The 22,620-nt window shown below is 33.8% G+C and overlaps 3 protein-coding genes across 4 annotated transcripts; 2 read left to right on the forward strand and 1 right to left on the reverse strand.

Moving 5' to 3' along the window:
* Positions 1–6,195: 6,195 nt before the first annotated feature.
* Positions 6,196–7,463, reverse strand: LOC107189713 (transmembrane protein 242). Its single transcript, XM_015578312.1, has 2 exons — positions 7,275–7,463; positions 6,196–6,861 (listed from the first exon to the last, which is right to left on the reverse strand). Exons 1-2 carry the CDS (start codon positions 7,315–7,317, stop codon positions 6,485–6,487), a joined length of 420 nt encoding a protein of 139 aa, XP_015433798.1. The 5' UTR covers positions 7,318–7,463; the 3' UTR covers positions 6,196–6,484.
* A 740-nt stretch (positions 7,464–8,203) lies between these two features.
* LOC107189271 (rap1 GTPase-GDP dissociation stimulator 1-B) lies at positions 8,204–12,059 on the forward strand. The gene is made up of 10 exons (XM_015577769.1): positions 8,204–8,213; positions 8,433–8,561; positions 8,717–8,950; positions 9,282–9,448; positions 9,834–10,065; positions 10,135–10,281; positions 10,820–11,215; positions 11,337–11,469; positions 11,553–11,818; positions 11,903–12,059. The coding sequence occupies exons 1-10, from the start codon at positions 8,204–8,206 to the stop codon at positions 12,022–12,024; spliced, it is 1,836 nt and encodes a 611-aa protein (XP_015433255.1). The 3' UTR covers positions 12,025–12,059.
* A 1,263-nt stretch (positions 12,060–13,322) lies between these two features.
* On the forward strand, positions 13,323–22,245 carry LOC107189354 (protein transport protein Sec24A). 2 transcript variants are annotated; one of them, XM_015577873.1, is made up of 17 exons: positions 13,323–13,463; positions 14,949–15,108; positions 15,339–15,997; positions 16,365–16,517; positions 16,731–16,843; positions 16,949–17,051; positions 17,175–17,301; positions 17,386–17,495; positions 17,572–17,803; positions 18,515–18,672; positions 19,300–19,525; positions 19,608–19,937; positions 20,253–20,363; positions 20,978–21,150; positions 21,255–21,590; positions 21,672–21,775; positions 22,134–22,245. In XM_015577873.1, the coding sequence occupies exons 2-17, from the start codon at positions 14,970–14,972 to the stop codon at positions 22,243–22,245; spliced, it is 3,186 nt and encodes a 1,061-aa protein (XP_015433359.1). In that variant the 5' UTR covers positions 13,323–13,463; positions 14,949–14,969. The 2 variants fall into 2 exon arrangements, with proteins under 2 accessions (XP_015433359.1, XP_015433366.1); XM_015577880.1 differs by having other exon boundaries at positions 13,323–13,347.
* Positions 22,246–22,620: the final 375 nt, after the last annotated feature.

Here is a 22,620-nt window from a genome sequence, read left to right on the forward strand (position 1 = left end):
AAAGTATTTGCAATAAAGAACAATCTTTCTTTATAACAATTCAAGTGTGAGACCGTTTTATTCATTACCTTATTGTTATGTTAATGTTAAGATCATTATAATGATACTTAGTAAGCATAAAATTGACAGGAATATTATATTAATTGTTGGGCTTATTATTAAAGAAAACTTTATACATATGACAGTTACATAGATTCAAATTATAGTGATTTCTTGAAGTTACCACACTGGTATATACCCTTTCAAGTATATCATCTTTAGAAAAATTAGCTAGTGTGCCGTATAATGGATTAAAATATTTTTTCTTTTTTTAAAGAAAATTATACATTTCACACAGTTGTTTATTTACATTGATTGTCAATGCTCCCTGCAAACAAATAGGTCCTCTGGTCTGTCTTTCATCTCATGTAAATCATTTGAATCCTACTTACGCAATTCTTTGTCCCACATGCAAATGAAGGTGGTAATTTCAAGTGTTATTACTCTGTACACAAGAATGCTGTAAATGTGATGTTCTCCTATTTCATGAATGAACTAATGAATATTAAATTGACTGTTTTCTTAGTGTCAATGATCCTTCAAGCATTGAGATCATATTTGGATTATTCCACCTATATTTACAGTTTACGAATAAGTCAGGCGATTATTGCAAATACTTGGTTTTTAATTATCGATCGTAGAAATCTCGAGAGTATCGATCTGAATCGATTTACCACCTTCTGTGCCGGTATCATTGCCACTAATTACTACGATTAAGCGATCAGTTCGTCGAAAATTGCATTTCTTGACTTGGAAGTGCAATTGTGAAGAAAGTGGAAAAAAGAGTGGACATTTGAACCATGTGCATTCCTGATGAAAGAGATGTTTCCCTAGGCGCAACGTACAGGTGTATTAGCTTCGAGACGCTGCGTTCTCGTTGGTACAGATAACCTAACAATTAAGCGGCACCTTTATGTCACTGGCAACTGTTATTGCGTCATGAACAGTTTCAGGTTAGAAAATTCTTTTTCGAAGAAGATAGTTTTTTAGTGGACAATTGAGTAACATATAAACGGTTATTTAGTTAATAAAATAAAAAAAAGAGTTTCGAGTACACTTCACCTACCAGGGGTTATTTAGTAAGCTTCGAACCAACGATTAACCCTCGCACGGTGAATGACGACACCCACCCTTTGCATGCTGTCAACCTTACACAGTATATAACCTATACCATATTTTATTAGAAACAAATTATAGGAATACATAAATAAATCGTGATCACAATTTTCTCACAGAAATTATTTTTATTGGTAAATATCACGATTCCTCTTATGGGTCAAAATGGACTCACATGTTCAGATGATTCACCGTTCGAGGGTTAAATAACGGTCGAAAATCTGTCGATAGACTTTTCATGTTTCCTGAACTTCTTTTTAAACGGAAATTAAATATTTATTGTACGAAAAATGTCATTTTTATCTTGGAAAATTTCTGAATGATTGCATAACTAAAATTGAAAGTTCGTGTTGATGTTTGTTACGACCACTTCCGGTACCAATTCGCAACGCCTTCTTACTTTTCTTGAATTCTTTAAGAGGAAGGCTGAATAACCAAATTTTCGAGTGGAAAAGTGTTCAGACGTGTAATTTTGTATCGATTAAGAAATAGAGCAACGAAACTCCGAGTAAACAACGAAAAACAGTAAACTGCCTAAATGTTTAGGAACAAATGAATTTTGGGCGGTTACGACGTAGATTTAAAGTAAAAATGAAAAACAGGGACAAAATAGAAACGGAATGGTGATTAGATACGATTTCATCTAGTTTCTATCCGTTTATATTTTTAACTTTGTTTTAATACTGCGAATTACTGCAGGGGGAACATACATGCGTAGACACAATATAATAGGCGCAAAGAAAAAAAAAGAAAATGGTTGTATGGTTGCGTGTATATGAGAGGAACGCGACGTGAGAACGTTTGTATGTGAGTTCGTTTGTTATTACCTGGTATTACGTATACCTTTTTTTTCACTATACATATATGACTGTTGCATGTTAATGATAATAATTAGTTGTGACGGGAGTTGCGAAACTGTTTACTTCTTCATTTGTCGGGATTACGGAATTAATTATTTTGTGGTTCCGCCAATTTCCTTATGTATGAATACGTTCATATTATAACTTCAGATTGTTCTGTTTTGCGGTTTAAATTATTAATTCGCGGTCTTACTATAATTATTATCGGGTAAACGAATGGTGTTCTCTGTTCGGTAGTTCCGATCCAGCCGAAATTACGTTTTCTAACTTAAAAATGTGGTGAATCGTATAAATACAGTTTTGGACTAATAAAAAACAATTTAAAAGGAAAACCTTAATTATAATTTAGACACGTCTCGTTTAAAACAGGAAGAAACGATGAAGGACATAAATACTTGATCGATGAAAATAACGAATCAATTCAGTGGAAACGTTGTTTGATAAATAATACATTATTTAATAAATAATTTATCGGACAAGTATTCTTACAACACAAGTAAATGAGAATTTATTCGGTAGGTAACCATGAAACAAAACAAACGTTACATGATTTAATTTAACAAAATACGAAAAACAACGACTGGAGTAAAAGTACTACGTTTAGATGAACAATTGTTTATAGATGTATGCCATGAATTTATAAATTTGAAATTAATTTTTAAATTTAGCACAGTCAGTCCACAAGGTTAATAATCAGAATTCAAGAATATTCCATTCAATTATCATTCAAAATGATACGCAATATCCACAATTTTCTCGATTTTCAGAGAGAAGGAACAGAACAAAGTAATAAAGAAAGTTGATTTCGTTGTTTTAACTGTATCACGGTTAAACAGAGCATTTCACGAGGTACAAAATGGCCGCCAGAAATGATTCCATGCGCGTTCGCTGTCCGTACTCGATTTTTTTCCCCCCGTTGAAACATTAGGTAAATATCATAAAAATCGACGTAAAAAAAGGGGGGGGGTTGGATTTTTTTTCAGGTTCCCAGCAAAAGTCGTAACCTTCGAACTCTGAAATAATTATGTATTGCCAGCATTAAAATGGAGTTCGGATAAACGTTGTTTCTCGTGCAATTTATTAATGCCACCTGTGTGAATTCAGAGGTCAATATTAATATTTTACGATGAAAAACACGAACTTTTTTCCGGGAATCGATCGTAGGAAAAACGTGCCGCCTGACGAAATTCCGTGACGTCACATACGCTTACGTAGTCGAAGTTCGAATAAATTATACGAGGATACGGCGACATAGGTATCTTTGGTAGCTTTACGGTGACGAGGAATGTCACCTTCAGGGATAAGCGTCAAGGAGAATGTTGATGACGACACTACAATCATAGGAAGGTTCCAGGGTCGTTTATTTAATCTAAATTGACACCTTCGAATACAATTAAAAGTAAAATAACTACTTGAATGTTAAATAGAAATTTTAAACCTAATATTATTAATCTAGAAGATTTCTTTTCAATGATTTTAGTATTTAATTCTTAGCACCATTACTAGTAATAGCTGTATCCTATCTTGGACTACACAGTTATTTTTATCAACTGAAGAAATTAATTAATATATGTTGTTATTATGAAATTGATCCCCTAACTAATAATATAATGTGATTATATATTTTTTAATTTTTACCAGAGATTTCATTTTAAGAAAGTAGATAAACAAAATTATTGTAATTCAGTTTTTATTTATAAATTCGTGATGTTCTTTCGTGGTGACTAATATTTCATTCTTATTTTATTACTATGCTTCTAGTAACGTGTTTTTATAAACAAAAATTAGCTTACAAAAATGGGTACTTGTATATATAAGTCTCGTATATTATAATATCTATTTTTACACATTTATTTATCACAGATATTTTTTCATGTAGTTATTGTATTACACTGATTTCTATTATGTAAAAAAGTCTGATTATTCAATTTCACGGTAAAAAGAGGATACTTGAATTACATAGTAATTTTGTAATATGGATATTATCAGATGATTGTTTGTCTAAAATGTAAACGCTGATAAGTATTGTAAGGTCAGGAAAAATCGACGAAACTGGAAGATAGGAGAGAAAACGATAAGATGTTCACGTGACTGATTAAAAGAATTATCAAGGTCATTGGGGATGCAAGCGATCTTCCATACGACGTGTGAGTAAATATGTGGCGGTTTATTTTGTGACCTCCCGTGACCTTGAACGACCTTTTACGGTGTCATCATCAGTGAGCACGATTTCAACCAGACGAAGTAGCTACAATTCACCGGATCTTCGTGTAAATTGACAGTAACAGAAATTAAATAGAGATTCATTTTTCCCATTAAGGGATTTTTTAAATCGAACATAAACTATAGCAAATTTTGTGGAAATTAGATTAATCTCTCTTTTTCACTTTGACATTGTATGTATACGAATGTTAAATTAGCGTAAATTAAACAATACGTCGTTAAATCTTTTAAGTTCATAACTTACCGAAGAAGATGCCGAAACGATCTTTCATTACACTATAATGCCTTTTGTATTGGCTGATTTACTCACGAATGATCAAGTAGCCAGCGTTGTTAAAATATTCAACATTTATATTACAAAGTTCTAACTACAAAAAAAAAATGATGACTTTATTACAGGTGCATAATTCGCCGTACATAGGATTATAAACAATGTATAGTCTATAATATTGTAATATGTTTTCTACACATCATATATAATTTGAATTTTTTATCAGTTTCAGAATTATTCTGCATGTTTACACATACAAAAGTTACCCGGTCAATGATCTACTGCTGTGTATGATTTGTTTTGATCTCAGACAGTTAAAAAACAATATCATTCTTAAGAACCTCCGTTTGCATGGAAGTCTGACTCCCCAGTCTCTTTTTTTTTATCACGTTTTTTGGTTGCGAAAAAATTTTGCATGACGCGTAGCAAGTTTCACCTATGCTTCACTGATATGGTAATTACTAAACTATTACGCCTACAAAGAAGGATATAAATGGAAATGTTATTATAATGATAATCACAAGCGACAGAATAAATACATACCTTTGTTAGGAATGCGCATCTCATTAATTTATTACGTTTATTTTTGTCACTTTCAACCTGCTTTAGTACATGAACAATGTATGCTGGCTACTTTTCTGGTTCCATACTATTAATCTTAGTACACCGGTGACTTAAAGTAAACTGAGAATAGTTCATTGTACTGGGGACTTAAAGTAAACTCAGAATAGTTTATTTTCGCAGAGGCTGTCACAGTATTATTGATGATTGTATCAATATATAATCATTTTTCACTGATCCATTATATCTGGTCTGTGAATATTTATATAAATTCCCATTTTCACTATACATATATGAAAGAAATGAAAAGGCTACAGTAATCTTTGCTATAATTCTCATTCCAGTGTGTTTTACAGCTTTCAGTTTAATGTAAATGTGTAAATACATAAAATACTCAGTCTAAATATATCTATGTAAATCATCTGCTCTTTGGACATAATGAATACCAATGTCTTATGTATTAATAAATCGTTAATAGAGTTTTTAGGATTTGCAGTTCTTCTGGTACCTTTTAGTTAGGTTTTTAAAGTACTTTTTTATATCATAATATCTTTACCAAAATGTAATAAAGCGTGTATATGATAAAACAGAAGTATTTGTACAATGATTCATTGTTTAGTTTATTAGTCGTCATTTTGCGTTTACGTAGCTACGTATCACCTGTCCCGAATGTCATGGAAATATCAAATAAAAAAACAATTAAATTGAGCTAAAAAAAATAGTCCGAATGGACTTCCATCATTCCTCTCCTTAGGAGAATTTTTTTCCCCCGGTTTCGTTAGGAAACAAATTGTAGAAAAAAAACATTCAGTCAATTTTCTAGATTTCACCCAATTTCAATTGTATATCTTGAAATACATACTTATGTAATATCCTGCACAGGAACATAATAATACAGTTGTTTAATTTTCAAAATTTATTTCTATAAAAATACACATCATTCTACTTTCAGAATTCAAACATAGTAGTTTTTCATATTATATCGAACTATATAGTATAAAATTCGTTACTGCATATAATATATACAATATTATGTACATACAATACAGAATTCATTGCATTATGAATCTTACTCGTAATTTTAGTTCATTAGTAACATGGTATTTACAGACTTTAAATGTGGCAGTTCTCTTCCATATCGATAAACTAAACATAACTTAATGTGTTAAGTCAACAGAGGTATGCCCTGAAGTATAAATCATAAAATATTTTATGGTCATTCTAACATGGCTGTTAATTACTGCCTACAACCGGCGAAAATGTTTATTTTATTTAAAGATAATGAATACTCAGTTTCGTGCATTTCAGTGTTCTTCAAACTTCACTTCACGTGGATTTTTTTCAAGTACCTTTATAAATAAAAAATGCTTTACAGTGACTATTTTTCTGTTTTTATTGTAACTTTTAAATGGGATTACTTTTCTTTACCCCATTCTTCGGAAACATATCTAAGCAGATCAGTAAGGTTTTCAAATTCAGTTCTACTCTGAGGAGGATTATTCTTTGGTATGCGTGGCAAGATAGACCCCATTTTTAATCGAAATTCTTCTGCTGTAGTAGCACCGGAAAGTTTCCAGATTCCATAGAAGAGCAAACCACAGCCACTAATTGCCCACACTGAGCCCCAAAGAAGGGCTCTTGTAGCGAGCGATGCTCCTGATTCTGGAAAACCTTTCCCTCCCATGAATCCAACGTCGAAGCTCTTTGTATCTCGTTTTTTGGCTGACGCTAATGCACTACAGAAACCAAACAGAGCTGAGATTCCTGCCGCACTACTTATGAACATTGTAGCTGTAATGTAAAAATACAAACTTATTAAAATTGATACAATATCATATTTTCTAGGATAAAGTGCTGTAATATATAGTCAGTGGAAATAATATATTATATAAACAAATGATATTGGTAAAGAATAACAATGCCTTCACTGTAAGGACACCTACAAATTTTAATTACAATTTGCAATGTCAGAATTTCTTTCTACGGACTTGTATCAAATATTGTTTGTATACTTTCTCGCGTTTGACACAAATTATGAATTCCCTTTATGAGTTAACCTTAACACAGTCAAGCCTTAATTGATTGATCATGACAGAAAGTCATTGTGTTTCGGTACATTTTATACAAATTTAATTTTGTAGGTAATAATTAATTGGTAATTAAGTGGAATATAAGAAATTGGTGGAATTTTAACACAAACCTACCGTAAAAACGTTCTTTGTCGCTCTTTGTCTTTTTGTCAGGCATAATTGTTGATTTACATTATAATCTATTGTGTGAATTATTAAAATGTATTGCGTTATTGCGGAAATAGTTACGGATTTTTGGAAAATCTCCGTAAAAAGTCGAAAAATATCACTTGGTTTATGAAATTGCGGCCATGCTTAGCGGTTTTTGTGTGAACCACAAACTGTCTATTTTTGGATAGATATATACACTATGCACTAATTAAAAATGGTGAATAAAAATATCCGAATAATTTTTTTTTACTGAAATTGAAATGAATAAAATTCATTAAAGTTAACATGACAATTCGCGAAAGAAAAACTCATTAAACGGCTAACTCTCTTACTCATTCTCGCAAGTTATGAATTGTATTTGGAATTATAATTTAACATTTTCTGCTTTCAAACATGTTTTTCAATTAGTAATAATTTTAAAACAAATAATGTTTGATTTTGTGAATGAATTACAGAAATATAGGGTAAACATTTTTCAGGTTGGTTATTGTTTACAACGACAGCCAACATGAGAAAAATTCACACCAACGATTGATGGTGATAATGATATCCAACATGAAAAATGTTTACACCTGATTTTTATAATCCACTTACAGAAATTAAACATTTATACGTATTAGAATGTAGCTGATTAAATGTTAAAGATTAGAATTAATAAATACATGTATCTTGTAAAAATTCTTTTCCTGTATCTAATTATTTTCATACATAGTTATTTTTTTCAGTAAGATTTTGTGTTTCTAGTACCGTAAACGAAAAATGATGTTCCTCAACTGAATGTTTACAATTCATGGAAGATTCTTTCAAGATGCTGTTCGGTGTTAAATAAATTTTATTACTATTAATTTAGAACAAAATTTATTTACTTAACATTTGAACCTGGGAAAATAAGAATGATGGAAGGTATGGCAGAAATTTTATAATTATTTTATAGATAACAAATGGAACTACATCATCAATCTATCTGCCAGTATGAAACACTTGATGTCAAAATATTTAATGACAGATCATTCGCTTTCCTTTACATTATTTTGTTTCAAGCATAAATTTGAAAAAACTTGAACACATTTTTCCACATAGAGACCCGTAGAGTAGTAATGCTTAAATTATTTTCTGTTTCAGGCGAATTAAAGCATAATATTGCAAAGTTACTCGAGGAGTTGCGATTTGTTGTAAAATCGGAGAAAGAAATTGAAGATATTATCCAAGTTTTAGATTCTATTGTCAATGTTAGCAAAACTTCTATTGGAGGTATATTTTAATAATAATTATCATCCCTTAAAATATTTTGATACACATCTGGAACACCTTCTATTTGCTTTCTGTAGATTTGCTTTAGCCGATCCATGATTATTCGTTTTCTTTTTATAATTCTTCGCAACACAAACTTTATTTATTTCTCTTAGAATCTACAGAGTTCACAGTGGACGATGTCTTTCTAACATTGTTGCATCATGAATCCAAAGAAATCATTGCAAAGACTGCCAAGGCAATCGCAGAAATTGCCAAAAGTGAACGAGGAAGAGAGAAATGCACTACCATGGACATAGTGAATGCACTGATAAATCTGTTAAAAGATGATCGTGTTGATGTGTTAACACAAACTTCCAGGGCTTTGGGAAATATTTGTTACGAGAATGGTAGGGATCTTTAATCCCTAATGACCAAAATTTTGTTCATGTATGTAACTGACATTAAAGTCATTATTATTATAATATAGTATTCTTAGGATTTCTTCTCATTGGTAAAATTGTAATAACTTTCGATTAATGTATAATTTGCTGGAGTCTAGAAACTTTAAATTACCACATTTTACACATACATTTATTTGTATTTGTCTGTAAAGAAAAAGATTGAATGTGAATTACATAGTTTATCCACAGAGTCAGTTGGTAACAAGAATTTAAATGGTATTATGTCGGTAGAGTTTCTAACTTTTCTTAATTCCTTTCGTCTATAAAATCATTGCAGAAAATGGCAAGAAATTTGTCGAAGACCAAGATGGATTAAGGTCAATCCTGGCAGTATTGGAGAAGAGTGTTACACTAAGAAACTTGGACGGTGCTCCATTTCTCCGCAATGTGGCGGCAGGTCTTCTTTTGAATTTTCTTATCGACCGGTCATCCATTATCAAGGAGGTATAGAATATATTATCTCATTGCCCACAACTATTCCTTGTCATGTTAATTGTTAGCAGTCAAATTATCTCATACATGCTAGTATTGGTAGAAAAAATTGCATTACATACCGCTAATGTACTAGTATGTGTTTAAAATCACCATTTTTATAATAAAAATAAAACCTTGGTGTCATGAGATTAAACCCTTGGAAGACAGGCATGTTGAATTGGGCTCAAAATGGACTCAGGAATCGCTGAGCAAGGATTAAGTATGCAAAAATAAATCCCTACAAATATGATGACCATCTTGCTAATACACCGTTGCACTTAATATAACTTGTTCGAATAACATACTAGTGCATTCGTGATAATTAATATGTTAATCTGTAGGAAAACTTTCTTAGGCATTGCAACAGGAAACTGTACCTATTATATGCAGTGTTCTGGAGATCGATGGCACTGTGGGTGGAGAATCAGCAATGCATGCATTATTGATATTAGGAATATTGAATGACGCCAGTACAGAGTTCCTAGATGAAAGACTCACGAAAATTTTGGTAGATATTCTCGCGAGCGACACATCGTCGGAACTTTCTGAGATGTGCTTAGAACTTCTTCATGGTCAGGCAGAAAATGGTACATCGATTGATATACAACTATTATTCCTAACGCTTTTCGAGAGGTTGATACATATTTAAATTTTAGAGAACGCAAAGTTGCTGCTCGCAGAAGCAGGTGTCTGTGAATTGTTGCTGAAGCTTTTGGAGAAGCACAGTCCGTATTGCACTGACGAAGAGGCCAGATCAGTCCTAAAAATTGCTTGCAATCTAATTATTCTTGTCTTAACTGGAGGTACATCTAATAACGCATTTTCGATTTACCGTTACAATTCGATCGGTATCTTCGATCTTCTTCAAACTTTAATATATCGAAAGGGGCAGTCTAAAGAAGCAAAATATTTTTAAAAGTGTCGCAAAGAATTATAAGTATCTTTAATTTCAAGTTAAATTTGTAACTAAAACCTAATCTAAACGTCACTATAAATCCAGATTAAATGAAAGAACATAAGCTATAAACAGTAAAAAGAAGCTAGTTTATTAAAAAGAAATAATTTCAAAATTGCGACATTTTTTAAAATGATATTTGCCTTTTTACAAAGCCCCTTTCAACATATTATAGTTTTTTATTATTGCGAAAATTTATTTATATTGGTTCCGAGAAAGTCGGTTATCATATGCAACGAATGATTTTCTTTTCCTTTAGTCACGACTACTGAATATTTTAGAATCGCGTTACGCAAAGTAAATACTATCTTGCGTTATTAGTAATAAGGGATTTGTACACGAGAAATATTAGAATGTAAATATTTTCCTTTCTTTTCCGTTTTTAGACGAGAGTATGAACAGCTTGTATGATAACAGTAAGGGTGTTGTGTATAAGAAGTTAGTCGAGTGGCTTGAAAGCGGAGACAAAGATTTACAAATCACAGCAGTATTAGCGATGGGCAATTTCGCGCGCAGCGATGCCCATTGCAAGCTCATGGTTACGCAAGGTGTTCACAGGAGTCTTCTTAAACTACTACAGGATAATAATACGGACACTGCAGACATTAGGTTTCAGCACGCTTTGCTCAGCGCTTTGAGGAATCTTGTAATTCCTGCGGACAACAAGCCTGTAATATTGAACGATGGATTGATAGATGTTTTATACCCGATGTTGAATATTCCATCGTACCCTGTGGTTTTTAAACTGTTGGGAACTTTGAGGATTGTTATCGATGGTCAATGTAAGATTGCATTTTAAAAACTTTCAACATTTCACCAAATAATTTTTGTTACTTTGGTAGATTTGCACAGAATTGTTATCCTTGCTGCTTTAATGAATTTGCAATGATAAATTTGTTGCAGGCAAAGCTGCTATGCACTTGGGAAAGAGAAGTGATTTAATAAAGAAGACCGTTGAGTGGTGCGAAGTGGAAGAGCATCCTGGGGTTCAGGGTGAAGCGAATCGTTTGATCGCTTGGCTGATTAATAATAGCAGGTCAACTGATTTTTATAAGTACACTTGTATATATTTTGCTGAAATCTTCCACTGTGATTAACGTATTAAAATTTTTATCTCAGGAATAAGGAGATTGCACTTCCGATGATAAAACATGGGGCAGTCCCGCACCTGTTGAAAATGTTAACGTCACAGCACATTTTAATGCAAATCGAAGCTCTGATTAGTTTAATGGTATTGACCACGAGCTGTTTAACAGAATGTGAAAAGTGTCTTCTAGAGGCTGAAGTAGGAGAGAAACTTTGCAGGTTCTTTGAAACTGCAAATAATTTGGAAGCACCGATTCTGTACAATGCTGTGTCCTTATTGGAAAATATGGTTAATTCAGGTATCTTCCAACTATTTTAAAAGATATACAAGTAAAATTTAAATATACGATTGGAAGTACGTGAAAATTTTATTTAAATTTCAGACACATTAAGAGAACACCTTCGAGAAAGTAATTTAAAATCTCTGTGTCAGAATGTGGCAGAAGACCAATGGGACTCAATTGTGGAAAATAAATTGCAAAATATTTGTGAGAAACTCGATTGAATAAGAGGCAGGACACGAGTGTTTGAACTCTTATAAGGGACGAGCAAACGGATCGTAAAATTTTCTTCCTAGATGAAAACGAGTCATCGTATTTCGATATGACAACTATTACATAACTGTCTCATATCAGAAGCAATATTTTTGTAAAGCGTGTCATAACTATGAGCGACAAGAAATTCTATAAAAAGAAAGAAACGTCGGCGAACATTATTTTTACTTAAAGTCAGCATTCTTATTATTTATTTCTGCTGTAAAATCCGATCGAATCGTTGGGAAGATTCAGTTACAGACTCATTACATTGAAATGAATGTAATTACTTTATACGTACATTAACTGGGTGCATCATTCACCTTTTAACATGAATGACAATTGACTACGAAAAAAAGTACTAAAGCTTAGTCAGCTAAGCTAAATCTGAAAAACGAAAAAAATATATGTGTGTGTGTACTTTTAGGAAATTGACCAAATTATAACATTTATCCGACCAATTATGAAATTAACATTATAATAAATCTATAAATGATAACTTTGGATAATCGAGCAAGTCTTATTATCTCTACTATTTCCAGTGTATAAAATTGTTCTATACACTTATTTGTCTATAGATTGCATATATTTTCCAAGTTATTTTAAATTACAAAGTGTTTTACTTATAAATGTTTGAACATTGATAAGTTAGTGTAAAGGATAGCTTTATAATAAAACTGGAGTGCTGTGCAAGATTTAATTTCTTATCGTTTAAGAAACAATCAAACAAATAACAGAAATATTTTCCTCAGCTTTTATATTTTTAAATGTAATAAATGTGAATGCGTCGAGACTAAATACAAAGGGCGGGTGACTAATCGCTTTCGCTCTTTTTCAATTATTCCACCCCCCTTTGTCCTTTCAGATATTTGTAAAAATAACGGCGGATCTCCTGCACTTGTAACCCGAATGATTGCTCGAATTCCCGCCTGACTTTCAGGGTCTTCGAATTAGTCTATAAAAATCTTTTACATAAACGTCCGCAGGCTATAAATACTAATCACTTAAGTTTTTTCACGCGAACAAAATACTATTGCATTTTCATGCGTCGACACGCAAAAATAATTTATCTATCGTTGGCTCTATAATCTATATGTTTCACCCAGACCTGTTCTAGGTTACATAAAGAAACGTAAGAGTTGAAAAGAATTATGATGTCAAAGATTGTTTAATTTGACGTCGGGTCTTGTAAATTAATGATTCCAACAATGTTTGGTTCAGAAACGGCCCGCGAAGCGAAAATGGCGCCCCGATCAACTGGGCTGCCACGTAATGTTGTGTGTCGCGTCGACGAGGTACGTCTCTCCGACAATTAACGGCGAATTACACCGTAAAAAGTGCAATGCACGTCTCCTGGCGCAGTGAGATCTAAACTTTTCGTTCTTTTTGCCGCGGTAACCTCGTCGAAAAGGTAAGAAAGTTTTCCGGACAAACCGAAAATCGGACGGAAGCACTTGGGACTCCCGAGCAACCCCGACATCGACGTGACGTTTTAACCTTTCCGTCAGTCTCTTCCTTTTAATCTTCGAAAAGTTCAGTGGTCACTGTATTCCCCTCCTACGGTAATCTCCAAATCCTGAATTGCAGATTTTTCATTTTTCCCATCTCCCGTGAATTCCAGCCCGATGAGCAACCACGTATTTACCGCCCAATAGCGAACTCGTTTCACTTTGATCGCTATTTTATTCGATTATATTTACTGGTTTTATTAACCTGTTTGCCCCTTCGGTTTCCACTGTCTTATTGTTCCCCTTGAACGAGTTTATCTTCAATTGCATTGCTGTCAGTTCCACCAGAACCGAGCTTTTATGAGATTTCTTTGAGATCCTCCAAGCTTTTTTTCTCGTTCGAGCGACTAAATGAACTTTGAAATTTCGTTATAATTAATACGAAGTATCTAGTGTTTACAAATGTGTAGTTATGCAGTTTACTCAATCGTCTTGTAATTTCGTTCTTTGATTATTTAGTGATTTTCAATTCTTATTTTGAGATTTTGTGTATTTAATAGAATTGGTATTTTAATATTAAGAGGTTAAAATTGTTTAATATAATTTACTCATGATTTTGTTTGAATTAGTGTGTGATTAGTATTTTGTAAAAAGTTCTAGAATTTGTGTAGTTTTCATTCTAGTGTTATGTGACGGTATGTATATGTATATAGTCTGAGACAAGAAATCCTGGAAGATTTATGATATTCAAATTTTATCTGATATGCACTAAGTAATATTAGTTGTGTTCTCTGAAACTCATGTTTCTACATGAATGTGTAACATACGTGCATGTCTGTGATATCTATGACATTTGCAGATGTACATTAAATACTGTTGTAGCGTTCACAAAGAACTGACATACCTGTTCTTACAATTACAATGTAGGAGTGTATTAGTAACTATAACAAATGAAATATGGATCTGTGTTTTTTCTTTTATCGATGACTTGATAAACTTTAATCTTTTTGTACAATGAATGATATATATATACATAGTATTTGATTGCTGTTGTCAGAAATTTTAAGGGGTATTTCTATATATTGAACTGATGAAAATCAAGAATAGCAACATTGTGACAAAACGCGACTTGTGGATAATATTTGACGTGTTGGACTATTGTGAGTACGCGTTGAACAGCTTATTTACAGACTTAGTTAAACGAATCCTTTAACGCAATTTTGTTATTCTTGATTTTTGTCTCAATTTGACATACAGAAATACTACTTAAAATTTCTGACATCAGTAGCCGAACACTCTGTATGATATATACTTTACTAATGACAAAATTTTTGGTTAATAAAAGAATAGTCCTTAAATTGATTTGTTTTTATTTCTACTTATTTTTAATAATTTCACTCACAAGCTCATAATGTCTTGACTTGTCTGTTTTTTAACTTTTTCTTTAGCGACGTTTGGAAATCAGCGATATGTCTCAACCAACAGACTATCAATATCGTTCTTATGGCAATGAGGGTAGCCTGAAAAATGGTCCTCCACAGATGGTAAATGGACAGACTAGTGCGACACACCATAATGGCATGCAGTCTCCAAATTATAACTTCACAGGTAAATTGTGCTAATATTTTGAACAAAATATCCTACATAACCTTTTGAAAATCTTGGGACTTTCTGTACAGAAAACTACAATTATATTACGGTAGAGAAGAATACTCGATTCTCAACCATTTTGACCGATGGAAAATCAGTTCACTAGTTTTGAATAGATAATGAATATAATAGTTGTAAAGTTTTTAACATGTTTCCATAAATATATTAATTGTATATTTCAATTTCAGGCACCCCATCCTCACAGTCATCGCGAGATCCATCCAGAGAAACATCAAGAGACCCATCTCCGACTCCATACCTTTATAATCAATATAGATCACCTCTACCTCGTTCACCAATGCCTCCTCCAATCAATGGCCAACAAAATCCACTGAGCCCTGTAATGCCACCACCAGCAAGGTTACCCCAACAGAACCCAATGAATCCTGTGATGCCACCGCCAGTAAGGTTACCCCAAAGCCAGCAGTATCCACCAATGAGCAATGTCCAGAACCAGTATCAAGTACCAGCGACACAGCATCAGCCACCTCAGAGAAATGACTTGGCGAATCCACAAGTGGAACCACCGAAGCCACCAGTAGCTGTGTTCGATCAGAATTTGCCATCGAATCCAGCGTTGGAAGCGAAACCGTACAAAATTATCAGTCAGGAGAACATGGTGCCAGGAACGCAACCGTCGTTTCCGAATCCTATACAACCGCCCAGGGGACAGCCAGTTTATCAGCCAAATTTCGGAGGACAAAGAATGTATGCAAAGAACGCTCATGTTATGCAACACGCCACCGCTGTACCAAACACAATGCCTTATGCAGCAGCTGGAAGTGTGCCTCAGGTGCAAGCAAAGCCACATTCGACTATAGCTGCGGGATATCCAGGACAGAGGACGGTATGAATTATGTTTTTCTTATGTCAGAGCTAGAAAATTGGTAAATGGGATTCATTGACGAACGAAAATGATTACGCAAGTAGGGTAGAACTCACAGTTGGGAACACGCTTATGTTAATACGTTCTGTGCCCAGACGTTATCACAATTTCCGAGGATATGTTTAGTACAGTTCTAGGTGAACGCAGGAACTTTAAAAAAGAAAGACCTGTTCGCGTGACTTTCTGTTTAGTCCATTGGGGGCCTACTGGGCACGGAACGTGTTAGTAAAAGATCTATTATAATAAGTTTTTTTTTGAATATTTAAGTATTTTATATTTTCTACTAGAATTCTTGTTGGAACGAATACATGTTATACTTGTATTTTAGTATCCAGCGCAGCAACCGAACATGCAACCAATGAACATGCAGCCAGATTTAATGAACAAAAGATACCCGGAACAGTATCCCGACCAAATGAACCAATTGAACAACCAAATGAACATGATGACTGTTGCACAAGCTGGATACAATAAACTATGGGTAAGCAATTAGAAATTGTCTCGTATTCTTGCAAGTAATAATAGACCGCAGTTTCTGCGAACTAATCCTTAAAAGCTTATATTTGCATAAATTTAATTTTACAATTTCATAATTTTAATTGCGATTTATAATTTCATTGTATAGATTTAATTTTTTTAGAATCTTCTATAATTTTTTATTTTGATCAGAAAATATGTGTTATTTGTCTTTCAGGGAATGGAGACTATCGATCTCTTACAATGCAGAAATGTTTTACCCTCGGAGAAAGTAGAGCCACCAAAAATTAAACTTCAAGAATTTTCAGACAGTGTTAATTGTAGTCCAGAGTGAGTAGCTTTCTCTACAATTATACATACATTATGTTTATGGATCAGTTGCTTGTAGAAACATATATTAATTCAGTTAGGTTAATCCTTTATTCATTTTTTCAGTATTTTTCGCTGTACACTCACCAAGATTCCAGAATCGAATTCTTTACTACAGAAATCTAGGTTGCCTTTAGGAATTTTAATCCATCCGTTCAAAGACTTAAATGTACGTGTATGTTATTTAACTATAATCATTTTACGCACAATTTTCAGTAAACTAAATATAGATATTTATGGGGATAAATAATATACCATATTTGCTTATTTGAATTATTTTTTCTACTTCCAGCACCTACCAGTAATACAGTGTAGCACGATAGTGCGATGTCGAGCTTGTAGGACGTACATCAATCCGTTTGTATACTTCAATGACTTGAAGAGATGGAAATGCTGTATCTGTTACAGAATAAACGAATGTAACTACACATGAAATTCTCCACTCCGTTTACCGAATTGTTTACGAAATTCTTGTAATCACATATGCAAAATTCTGCTTTCAGTGCCAGAAGAATTTCAATTCGATCCCGTGACGAATACGTACGGTGACCCGTCGAGACGACCGGAAGTCAAAACGAGTACAATCGAATTTATCGCACCTAGCGAATACATGGTAAGAAATCGTTAAAATTTCAACTGAATATACCGATGACAGGGTAGTATCGTAATTGAAATAAATATGCTCACAGTTACGGCCACCTCAGCCAGCTGTATATTTGTTTGTTCTGGACGTTTCGAGATTGGCAGTGGAAAGCGGTTATTTGAATATAGTGTGCAATGCAATATCAGAAGAATTGTTGAGGCTGCCAGGTGACGGTAGAACGCAGATCGGATTCTTGGCAGTAGACTCTGCAATACATTTCTTCAGCATACCGGACAACGTATCTCAACCTCAGGAAATGATTATGCTCGATATAGATGGTAAAGTAACATAAACATTGTGCAATTTGCTATTTATTTGTTAATGTATTGAATTATTTTTTGATATAACCGGCACATATCCTGGACCCCAGAGTCAGAGTATATTAAGTCACACTTTTCAAACTTGAGAGGAGAGCAAATCAAAGGTGTGAAAGCCTTGTAGCTTCGAAACCGTTCGATAAGAATTGAGCGAGAAACAATCACTACCCTTGAACTATTGAATGGATTTAAGGCAAGTCTCTATATGAAGAAATGATGTGGTGAATGAAGAATGGCTATCTGATGAACTTCACACTGTTTGAAAAATAGTTGTGTTTGAAAATAATTTTTAGACTAGTATGTAACTATATTAATAACTAGACGGCTTAGAACGAAATAATTTTGACCGCCGGAAAGAGGGAAATATTTGATACAGGAAACATGTAAAATGTCATTTTTGTAAAAAGTAGACTTAATACATTGTAGCTCTGGGTCGAGATATGTATTACTGAAAGCGTTGCTTAACCGAACAGTGATAAATGCCGTTAATTCACTCGTCTTTATTGTAGTTTAGTTAATTAGTTTCAATTATTTAGGCCAAAATGAATTTATATTTTATAAAACCTATCAAGGTTACATATATTTATTACACATAGATTATTACATATTTATTGTATATTTGTATTTTCATTTCTATGTTGTATAATTTAAGAATAACGAATTTCTTTGCAGATGTTTTCCTTCCGTGTCCGGAAAATTTAATAGTCAATTTAAAGGAACGTGAGGAGTTAGTTCGAGATTTGTTGGCTCAATTGCCCACAAAATTCCAAGGGACTCACGATACAAACAGTGCTTTGGGCGCGGGTTTACAAGCTGCGTATAAGCTCATGGTGAGAGCTCATTGTACTACTCAATAGAAGTGAATGAAATTCATATTTTCAATTTTTGTTAACCCCTTTGCTTTACAACATCGAGTCAGAGACACGTGATAATGATTTCAAACGGAATTTAGTAAACATACATATATTATTCGTTTTCTTTGAGTCGACGTGAAATACTCTTTCGCTGCTATTAACATGTAAAGTTTAGAATAAATGTAGCACTTGTCATAAGAATAGAATTCCTTTTGTGTCTCGGAAAATATTAACGATAAAGTAATTCTTGAGAGGGAAGTCGTGAAAGAAATCGTATGGCAAGGGGTTAACAATCATACAATATACACTGACGTGCAAACTCGGCTTCCACTAGGGGAAAAAGTAACGTAAGGAAAGGGCCTCCTACCACATGGTATTTGGAATTACTGAAATGTATGCTAAATTAATATTCGATTTTCCATTTATTTTACTACCTGGAATAAATTTACCAAGTGGTAGAAGATTTTTCTTTTACGCCGCTTTTCCCTCTAGCGGAAGCCGAGTTTGCTCGCCCGGTGTACACTATAAATGTTTTAAGGTTATGTCGCGGTTCATTGAGGTCGGGGCATGGAACGTGTTAAAACGTTTGCAATTTCATTTTAGTCGCCAACTGGTGGACGCGTCACAGTTTTCCAAACTTGCCTGCCAAACGTCGGCCCGGGACGTTTACAAGCGAGGGAAGACCCTAACAGCAGAGCAAGCAAGGACGTGCCACATTTAAATCCAGTCACGGATTTTTACAAGAGATTAGCGTTGGACTGCAGTGGTCAGCAAATCACGGTCGATTTATTCCTGTTGAATAGCCAATATTGTGATTTAGCGACACTTTGTGAGTTACTACAAAAATATTATCCACCTGTGTTCATCATTCATGTGAAATCGTGACACGAAGGGAGAATTTTATTTTACAGCCGGTATTTGTAAATTTTCTGGTGGTTGCATATATCATATCCCGTTATTCCGTGGAGCGAAGTCGCAGAACGCGGAGACACTCGACCGAATACTGAGACGTTATCTCGCCAGAAAGATCGGTTTCGAGGCAGTGATGAGAATACGGTGTACCCGTGGCTTGAGTATTCACACTTTCCACGGGAATTTCTTCGTTAGAACCACTGATCTTCTGAGTTTGCCGAACGTGAATCCAGATGCTGGTTTTGGAATGCAGATTTCTATAGAGGAGAATCTCTCGGACGTTCAGAACGTTTGTTTTCAGGCAGCTTTACTTTACACATCGAGTAAAGGTATTGGCCACATGTAGCACTTTAACCCTGATCTGTCCCTCGTGTTAATTTGACACATTTTTCTCCTAAGAAATTATGATATTCTGTCATGTGTAGACGAATTTACTTAGGACTTTATGATTTTTATTTTAAAGAATTTGCAAATTTAACTATTTATGCCTTCATTATATTAATTTTTTACCACTGTGCCAACTTGACACCGAGGGACAAATTAAGTTGGAGAAATGAGGGACGGTTGAGGGTTAAATTATGCGCAAGATTCGTATGGATACCGATCGATTTGAACGTTATGTTAACAGGAGAAATATGTTTCAGGTGAAAGAAGAATCAGGGTACACACACTGTGCTTACCGGTAGTCTCGAATTTGTCAGATGTCCTTCATTCCGCTGATCAACAATGCATAGTAGGCCTACTTTCGAAAATGGGTAAGATCCTTTTCGTTCGGTGAATGGGAAACCTCGCGTATTGGCATGAAAATACGAATCATAAGTGGTATAAAAATAGTTGCTCGGTACTCTGGACACGAAGTAGCCTTCGTTTTAGATTATATTCATGGATATCGAAGTTTTTAAGCATTTTCTAAGAATAATTCAATTTTTAAGTTATAAGTAGTTCCCAATGTCAGCGTAGTTGATCCAATGTCACCGTAGTCGATGTGAACTTTACCCTTAGGAAACCTTTTTTTATTGAAACTTTATATTGATCGAATCTATGTATCAAATAACATGCAAAAATATCAATTTTGAGTTCAGGAATCCATCCATTAAAAAGTTATTAAGCAAAAAAGAGTTCGGAATTTTGACATATGTAGTTATGTCGCTTTCGGACCTTTTTTTGCTTAATAACTTTTCAATGGATGGATTCCTAAACTCAAAATTGATATCTGCATGTTATTTGATACGTAGATTAGAACAATATAAATTTTCCGTGAAAAAAAGGTTAAAAAAAATAAAGTTTACCCCTGTATTCGTATGTCGCTTTAGGTTACATTACGTTTTAGGTAATTAATAAACTAGGCTTATTATTAATATTTTCACAGCTGTGGATAGGTCCCAACAGTCCTCTTTATCCGATGCAAGGGATGCATTGATAAATGTGGCTATCGATGTGTTGTCAGCTTATAAATTGTCTCAGTCAACGATGACTGGTGACCTGCTAGTTCCAGGAAGTCTGAAACTACTGCCTCTATACATTATTTCTCTGCTCAAATGTGTAAGCGTAAATTGTGAAAAATAATTCTTTCGAGAAGTACCAGCTGGTTAGTTATTCTAGGGATGGTTTCGTTGTATCTGACCAAATGAAATATTGTGTTATAGATTGCCTTCAGGTCAGGAACGAGTACAAGGCTCGATGATCGAGTCTACGCCATGTGTCAGCTGAAAACTCTGCCGTTGTTCCAACTGATCCAGATGATATATCCGGATCTCTATCCTGTGCACACGTTTGGGGATCAAGAGGTGAAGGATGTCGACGGGAAGCTTTGCCCGCAACCACCTAGACTGCATCTCTCCGCCGAGAAAATATTTTCAAGGGGCGCGTTTCTAATGGACGCTGGCGATCGAATTATGATTCTTATTGGCAAAAATATTCATCCCACATTCTGTTGTAACGTGCTCGGGGTGTCTGCTTTTGCCTCGATACCGGAAGAATTCGTGAGTATTAGGCTAAATTTGAAATTCTTCGTGTTACCAATATTCTTTTGATTTAAAAATGTACTTTATTTTATCCTTTAGTACGAGTTACCAGAGTTGGAGACCCCCGAAAGCGAAAGTTTACGCAATTTTGTATTTAGCTTGCAAGAGGAGAAACCCTACCCTGTTTCTGTACAAATTATTCGGTAAGTCGATTGTTTAGTATAAAAATAGTCACTCGGTACTCTAGACACGAAGTAGACCTTCATCTTAGATTATAATAATGGACATACGAAGTTTTTAAGCATTTTCTACCAACTTTAATTTTTAGGTTATAAGTAGTTCCCAATGTCGTCAAAGACGCTATGTTAAATTTTGCTTCGAAAGGTTCATGTCGTTTGAGAAATTGCGATTAAAAATATATGAGTTATTAACCATGAATTAACATTATGATGATTTATTATTGATTTTCCATTTTAAAATTAATCTTCATTTAATTTGACATATTTCTTTATATATAAATGAACGAAATACTCACTTTGCAATCCCGTTTTTAATTTTCAGAGATGATAGCCACTTCAGAACACTCTTTATTGAACGATTAGTCGAGGATCGCTTCGAGTCTGCCTTGAGTTATTTCGAATTTTTGCAACATCTCAAGACTCAAGTGAAATAATGATTAAAGAATCCGGATTTTCGTGGAACAGAAGATAAGAAACATTACACGTAAAAAGCCATTGTTGATTACAGTGAAAGTGTTTAGCAATCGTGTACTGTGTTCAAAAATATGACTTCATGAAATGATCGTTTAATCAGTTGATTAGAATGGACACTTAGAAATGTAAACCATAATATATATATATGTATATACGTGTGTATATACATATACGTATGCATAATAAAGGAATGAATGTTATTGTTTTAAGAGGTGTTGAAGCATTTAAATATAATTCAATTGTAATTATTATTTTACTATTATAATGATTATTGTAATAATTATTGTTACCTTTATTAGTTGCAGTATTTTTTTTCGGACTCTTCGATTTTTTTT

Source organism: Dufourea novaeangliae, unplaced genomic scaffold (assembly GCF_001272555.1).
Source record: "Dufourea novaeangliae isolate 0120121106 unplaced genomic scaffold, ASM127255v1 scaffold23, whole genome shotgun sequence".
Taxonomy (NCBI): domain Eukaryota; kingdom Metazoa; phylum Arthropoda; class Insecta; order Hymenoptera; family Halictidae; genus Dufourea; species Dufourea novaeangliae.

What these genes read in the sequence shown, in the direction of transcription:
- LOC107189713 (XM_015578312.1), bottom strand. Translation starts at nt 7,317, where the DNA reads ATGCCTGACAAAAAGACAAAGAGCGACAAAGAACGTTTTTACG. An exon ending in CGACAAAGAACGTTTTTACG is followed by an intron (nt 6,862 to 7,274) that starts GTAGGTTTGTGT and finishes TTTACATTACAG; the next exon opens with CTACAATGTTCATAAGTAGT.
- LOC107189354 (XM_015577873.1), top strand. Translation starts at nt 14,970, where the DNA reads ATGTCTCAACCAACAGACTATCAATATCGTTCTTATGGCAATGAGGGT. An exon ending in GATATCCAGGACAGAGGACG is followed by an intron (nt 15,998 to 16,364) that starts GTATGAATTATG and finishes CTTGTATTTTAG; the next exon opens with TATCCAGCGCAGCAACCGAA. An exon ending in CCTCGATACCGGAAGAATTC is followed by an intron (nt 21,591 to 21,671) that starts GTGAGTATTAGG and finishes TTTATCCTTTAG; the next exon opens with TACGAGTTACCAGAGTTGGA.
- LOC107189271 (XM_015577769.1), top strand. An exon ending in TGGCTGATTAATAATAGCAG is followed by an intron (nt 11,470 to 11,552) that starts GTCAACTGATTT and finishes TTTTTATCTCAG; the next exon opens with GAATAAGGAGATTGCACTTC. An exon ending in GGAAAATATGGTTAATTCAG is followed by an intron (nt 11,819 to 11,902) that starts GTATCTTCCAAC and finishes TTTAAATTTCAG; the next exon opens with ACACATTAAGAGAACACCTT.